At 35.3% G+C, this 6775-nt stretch overlaps 1 protein-coding gene and 1 pseudogene across 1 annotated transcript in view; one reads left to right on the plus strand and one right to left on the minus strand.

The window, feature by feature from the left end:
* Positions 1-293: 293 nt before the first annotated feature.
* LOC120147898 lies at positions 294-714 on the minus strand (annotated as a pseudogene).
* A 3752-nt stretch (positions 715-4466) lies between these two features.
* LOC120147899 (proline-rich receptor-like protein kinase PERK14) overlaps positions 4467-6775 on the plus strand; it is a 2730-nt gene continuing 421 nt past the window's right edge. Inside the window, 9 exon segments of the mRNA XM_039161146.1 lie at positions 4467-4548; positions 4634-4748; positions 5316-5562; positions 5564-5615; positions 5686-5772; positions 5872-5942; positions 6027-6112; positions 6197-6345; positions 6618-6775. The exon segment at positions 6618-6775 is cut by the window's right edge and continues 3 nt beyond it. Of these exon segments, the coding sequence (XP_039017077.1) occupies positions 4467-4548; positions 4634-4748; positions 5316-5562; positions 5564-5615; positions 5686-5772; positions 5872-5942; positions 6027-6112; positions 6197-6345; positions 6618-6775 (1047 nt within the window).

Consider the following 6775-nt stretch of genomic DNA (forward strand, 5'->3'; position numbering starts at 1 on the left):
AGATTCAACCAAGTCGAGATAAATTTTTTTGAGCTAATCGAATTAATAAGTTCTAATTTAGTATTTAAATTTTATTTATTTTTTGAGTCAATTTTATAAAATTAGATTCAAGTCTAATCAAGTTAAAATTTTAATTTTTATTCAGATTTATTTATAAATATTTTTTATATAGATTAATCTTATTTAATAACTCCCTTTAACTTGGGTTGGGACAACCAACCTAACATTCAATCCCAGAAAACTTGATCAAGATCCACTGAAACATTTTGGGAATTGAGGGACGGAGATTAAATTTAACCCTTAGTCTGGGGGTATCCAACGGAAGAAACAACAACGTACGATGAATCACATGAAGAAGAGGAATGAGTTCCCTTAAAGATGAGAAGATTGAGTGATTCCATGGAGAAATAGATGAAAGTTGCTTTGGGGCGAAGAAACAACTGAAATCTGTGCCCACCACGCATTGCCATCCACCCCCTTACAGCTTGTCAAAATCCTGCTCATAAACAGAAGCTATAAATATAATCCCAGAAAAATTTTCCAGGAAAACAAAACAGCTAGCAGAAGAAGATTAACCTTTTTAATATATGAAGCAATGGGAATGTAGTCAAACACTTCATAGAGATCAAGAGCTCGAGAAGCAGAAGCCAAAGCTTGAGCTTGCATCTCTAATGCCATATCTGTGTCTTCTATCACCCCTTTACCTTTCAACATCTCTTCCAAATCTCTCTCTCTCTCTATATATATATATATATATTAATTGAAAAGGAAATGAGAAACTTAATTACTTGTTGCCTCTTTCCTTGAATGAAACAATGGCTTCCTCAAGTGCTTCTTTCACCTCATATATCTCTTCAGTATTCGCTGTTAATTGACCGTTTTGAGAAGTTTTTTGGTTTTATTCAGGACTTAGCCCTTAAACTATACACGTTTCTCCATTTTGGTATTTAAACTTTTTTGTTCCGTCAAACTACCATTTTCATCTTATTTTACCTAAAAACAATACTGGCATCCGATAAGGATGTACCGTCGACACGCTTTTAGCGGCAGTTTTTGGGTAAACTGGGATGCGAATAATAATGTAAATAATAAAATGAAATAGAAAAAATTATGTACCAAAATTAGAAAACTGATATATTTCAAGGCCCAAATCATGAACTAATCCTTTCGTTTGCCCAAAAGGATAAAGTAGAAGAGGCAGAGATTAAGCAAGGAATCAATACCTTTAGTAACTTTTATAACTGATCTTATTTTGCAACTGGGAATTGCTGACCAATAAGATACAAATTTAAGAAAATAAATATATATAACTAATGAATTTTTCATTCGAGTTTAAAGCAATGCATTATTTAATAAATGATATATGTAAGTAAATTTAGTGTTACTATTTTGATTCTATATTTTACTTTATATATTTACATTCATCTAATTTTTAGAGACAATTAGACAAATATCATAAAATTATGATCTGTTTTTAATTTAATCTCTAAATTTTAAAATATTTATAATAATTTTTAAATTATGATCTTATTCTAGCTTAATCCCTAAATTTTCAAAATAGTTTATATTAATCCTCGAACTGAAATCAAGAGTTGAATTTTCAGGAATTTTTTGTTAGAAGGTCACATGTTTAATTCTCTAGATCTTAATTAAATTATGGTCTACTTCCTGCCGCAATTGGGATTGTATGGTAAGTTCCCAAGGGTTGTTGGATTTTGTATTCGTTCTTGTCTTAGTGTTGGTTTCAGTTAAAACATCGATGTTTTCGACATCGATATAGAGCACTCTTTTTCTTTTATTTAGGCTTAAAGAGGTTTTTTAACGAGGCTCATATCGATTGTCCTGACTTGTACGCATTCGATTAATAAAATAATTCAAAAACTCTTTAAAAAGAAAAGACCAATAAAGTGAATGGAAAGTTAATAAAAGGATCAAAATAAAATGAAAATAATAGTTTGACGGTTTATATAGAATATTTTAAAGCTTAAGGGTAAGTTTAGAATGAGAATCATGATTTAGGAACTAGTATAAAATGTTTTAAAATTTAGAAACCATTATAAAATAAAGGTCATAGTTTGGGGACATCCCATACAATTAACACAATTGTTCACTACAAACTAGATGAAATAATCAAATTGTAAACTACGCAGTTAGTACCTAAACTACTAATTTTGATCCGTTTTAGTATTTAACCTTTTAATTATTTCAAAATCATACCTATTGTTTATTTTTCATTTCATTTTAGTATCCATTTTTAAAAACTTAATGTGTTTTAGTACCTACAATTTTAATTTGTTCAAAACTTAATGTTAAATTTTAAACGAGTCCTAAAATGAAACAAAAACTAAAATTTTTAACAAATGATACTAAAATGAAACGAAAACTAAATTTTAAGTATTATTTAAAAAAATTAAAAGTTTAAATAAAATAGACCAAAACCGATAGTTTAGATGACATTATTATATTGAAACTCCCATTAACTTTTTTCAGAAATAACTCCCAAACCAGATTAGTTAGAATAATACTCCCAAAATTGTCCACATAAGACTACCTCACATCTTATAAAACACGTTTCATGGACCTCGCGTATTATAGGGCACGAGACCCATCAATTTTTTCAGATAAAACCATTTGAATTTGGATAAATGCAATAATAAATGAATGAAACAAGATTTTCATAAAACGTGAGGTCTAACCTCGCTTTTTGCATAATGTGAGGTCATCTTATGTGGGCAGTTTGGAGGATATTTTTTTAATTAATATGGTTTGGGGTTGTTTCTCAAAAACAATAATTAATGGAGTATTTTTAATATAATAACCCTAATTTAGATATTATACGTAAGGATGACAAACGGGCGGGTCGGGTGCAGATACCCCTCCCTCATCCCTATATCTACATAATATTTTTAAATCCACCATCTGCCCACCACCAATGATGGGTAAAATTTTTCAAATCCACACTCGCCCACGCAGGTACATTCTTAAATCCATCCCCACACCCACTACCCAACTGGAGACGTATCTGGCTAGACCCGCTTGATAACAACCTTAAGTTATACATAAGCAACAAGCATAAAACAAACACATCCATTAAGAAACATAATAAAATAAATCAAGGATTATTTGAGTTAAGTGTTAACATAGATCTTAAAGTACATAAAACACCATAATTAAAGCCTAGAAACATAAATGACAAACACATAATATTTTTGTTCTTTGGCACACATAAATAAAAAACCCTAAAATTATACCTAAATTTATAATGGTCCAAAATTTAATGGGTATTTAGTGGGCGGGCGGATGAGGGGCAGGTAAGGTCTCAAACCTATCACCTGCCCACTACCCGTAACGGGTATCACTTTCTAAATCCACATTCGCCTAATACCTATTAAAGCTATACCCATCCCCACCCCAATTGAACCGGATACGATGTGAAATCCATAAAATTATACTCGTTTGATAATAAAATCATTTTTAAATAAGTTGTTCTTTGAGATAAATTATTTCATATAAAATAAATGATTCCTTCTCTTAGCCTTAGCTGCTATATAGATAATGTTGTAATTTGCCATTAAACTGCAAGTCTTCTACTCCTGGAGTTGTTGGTTTTAATGGTTTGAAAAAGAAAAAAGAAATGATTCTCAAAGACTTTCCAGCTATGAAATCCACTGGGAGAGAAAATACATGGGTTATACATTGATTTGCATGTGGAGGTTGTGGAACCAGTAAACAATTCATTACAATGTTGTTATCCCCTATTTGTCTCCATCTCCCCTTGATTCCCCCTCCTCCGTTTCACCACCGCTTCCGGTGTGGCAACAACCACTTCCTCCACCTCCAGTTTCTGCTTCTCCTCCACCCCTACTTACACCACATTTGGCCCCGATATCAACCCCGCCACTAATTCCACCTCCTATTCTCCCGGCCTTGATTTCTCCCCCACCAGCTGTTGTTGCTGCAAGTCCAGTTACGCTTACTCCCCCACTGTTTCCGACACTGCCGATTGTGGTGGTGGTTGTTTCTCTATCACCAACACCGCCTGCCGCTGCTACGATTAGTCCCATTGTTGCTTCTCCAGTTCCACACCTCCACCGCCAACATCGGTTATTCCTCCCCCATTGCTGCCCAAATCTTCTTCTCCACCTCCTCAAGAATCTAAACCTTTTCCATCGACGCCACCATCTGTTATTCTTCCGCCCCCAGCAACAAGAGCTCCCTCTCTGCCATCGTCTCAGGCATTTCCACAGCCTGCACCTCTGTCGGCGCCAGCAGCTTCATATTCCATCGGTACTCGTAACACTCCAGGATTCTTTCAGGCATTTTCGCCGCCTGCACCACCACCATCATTAACACTAACAGCCGTAAAAGGTTGTTTACCAACCACAAAACAAACCCCACATTCTCCAATTGGGCTTATAGTTGCATGCATTGGTGTTAGAATTCTACTATTTTTTGTGTTTGCATTAATGTACATTTGTTGCAAAGGTAGAGGTAGAATGAGAAAACAGGACCCTTTGGATCAAAAGCAACGATTTTCTATCACAAAAGGTGAGTTTAATTAGTTCATCTTTGTCTCAAATCATAACTGTTAACTCCATTCATATATCTTTTTCAATGTTTGGTCGGATGTTAGATAAATTTTTTGCAGCTTCAATCCAACATAAACAAGAAAAAATTGCTCCACCGCTGCTCACCATTGCTATAGGATCTAGCTCAAATACAGCTAATACCAATGGCTCAAGTGGCATTTTTGTTAGATTTGGCTTGAAATTAAATTGGCAAGTTGAAAATTTCATCTTGGTTGGTGGCCAAACTTTGAACATGAGAATTTCATATTTGGTTAACTTATACACATTGGAAAATTATTTGGTAGGTGGTCAACTTTGAACATGAGAATTCCATATTTGATCCCTAAAATATTAGGTAATTTATAAATTTAGTCCTTAAAACTCAATTATAAATAGGCCTAAGTATTTCCATTAGAAATCATCCCAAAACAAGTTATCTCTTCCATTTGTTTTCTTCATTCTCTCACTTTGAGAATTCTAAAGAATTTCATTTATTGTAATATTTGTTGACAGTGACGTTATCATCCGGTGTGGTGCCCGAGGAGTAGACGATATTCTCATCAAACCTCGTAAATTTGGTGTGTTCTCTCCTTTATTGTTCTTTATTCGATTTTTTTCATTATGTTTCAATATTCAATAGTTTGACGGATTTGTCCGCTGTGCAACCTTTGGTGGTTTTGATCTTTACATTTTAGGTCAATTTTAAAACTACGTTCGTGTGGGAAATAACCCGATTTCCTTAACAATTTTTACTTATGAAGACCTAGTCATTGCCACCAATGGTTTTTCCGAATCCAACCTCCTTGGACAAGGCGGTTTCGGTTATGTCTACAAAGGGTTCCTGCCAACCGGACAATATGTTGCGGTTAAGAAATTGAAGGCCAAGAACCGGCAGGGGGCGCGTGAATTCCAGGCTGAGGTCGACACTATCAGCCGAGTTCATCATAAATACCTTGTTTCCTTAGTTGGATACTGCATTAATGGGGCTGAGAGATTTGCTTGTTTATGAGTTTGTTCCTAACAAAACATTGGAATTCCACTTGCATGGTTAGTATTTTATCTAATTTTCCTCTTTTTCATTCTCTATAATCAATGCTTCAATGTTTATATGTTGTAGAAAATGGTCAGCCGGTTATACTTTGGGAAAGAAGACTCAAAATTGCTATAGGATCTGCAAAAGGAATAGCATATCTCCATGAGGACTGTAAGTCCATTCGGATTTTGAAATTTCCGGATCACTTCGGGTATCTTTCAAAATTCATAATCTAGTTCTAGCTGTGGTTGAAGTAGATTCTTTGTACAGGTAGTCCGACGATCATTCATCTTGATATCAAAGCATCTAATATTCTTCTTGATCCCAGATTAGAAGCAAAGGTAGGCCTCAAATGACTAGAAGCACTGAAGTGGGAGTTTTGAAACGTTTCCACTAGTCAATGAACTGTGTGTTTTTGCATTCAGGTTTCCGACTTCGGACTTGCCAAAATTTTCTTAGATGCTAGCCCATATGTTACACACATCTCTACCAGAGTGATGGGAACTTTTGGGTTAGATTCTTTCTTTTCTTCCACAACCGTGTAACCAAATGACCATTTTCTTATACATTTGCTCTGATGGCATGCATAATGCAGATACCTTGCACCAGAGTATGCATTAACCGGTAAGTTAACTGATAAATCAGATGTATATTCCTATGGTGTCATGCTTTTGGAGCTTATAACCGGACATCGGGCAATCATCGAGCTAGAATCGTCAGTAAATCATAGCCTGGTTGATTGGGTAAGTCTCGTTTGATTTAACTGTTAGTTGTTAGTTAAGGCTTAGGGACGCTCCTCGGAGCCTGCACTCTTGCATTTTATTCTCTACCTTCTCTTTGCGGATTTAAACATCAAAGAGCATTTCACAACACAAGCTTGAGGAAATATCCGAATACAGTCTGACAAGGCCGGCCTAATTTGGTCGAGCTGGAAGTGTGTCAACAACGTTGTTTTTGGGTATATACTCTTTGGCATTAATCGGCTGCAATTCTTATGATTGTGTTGCCTGAACAAACAAGGCCTTTCCTAGCTCGTGCACTCGAAGATAATGATTTCGAGGCTCTCGTTGATCTGAGGTTAAACGGTGCTTACAACAATAGCAAGATGGCAACCATGGTCAGTTGCGCTGCTGCTTGTATACGCCAATCAGCATGGCTTAGACCTCGAATGATC

Source organism: Hibiscus syriacus, unplaced genomic scaffold (assembly GCF_006381635.1).
Source record: "Hibiscus syriacus cultivar Baekdansim isolate YM2019G1 unplaced genomic scaffold, ASM638163v2 tig00110945_pilon, whole genome shotgun sequence".
Taxonomy (NCBI): Eukaryota; Viridiplantae; Streptophyta; class Magnoliopsida; order Malvales; family Malvaceae; genus Hibiscus; species Hibiscus syriacus.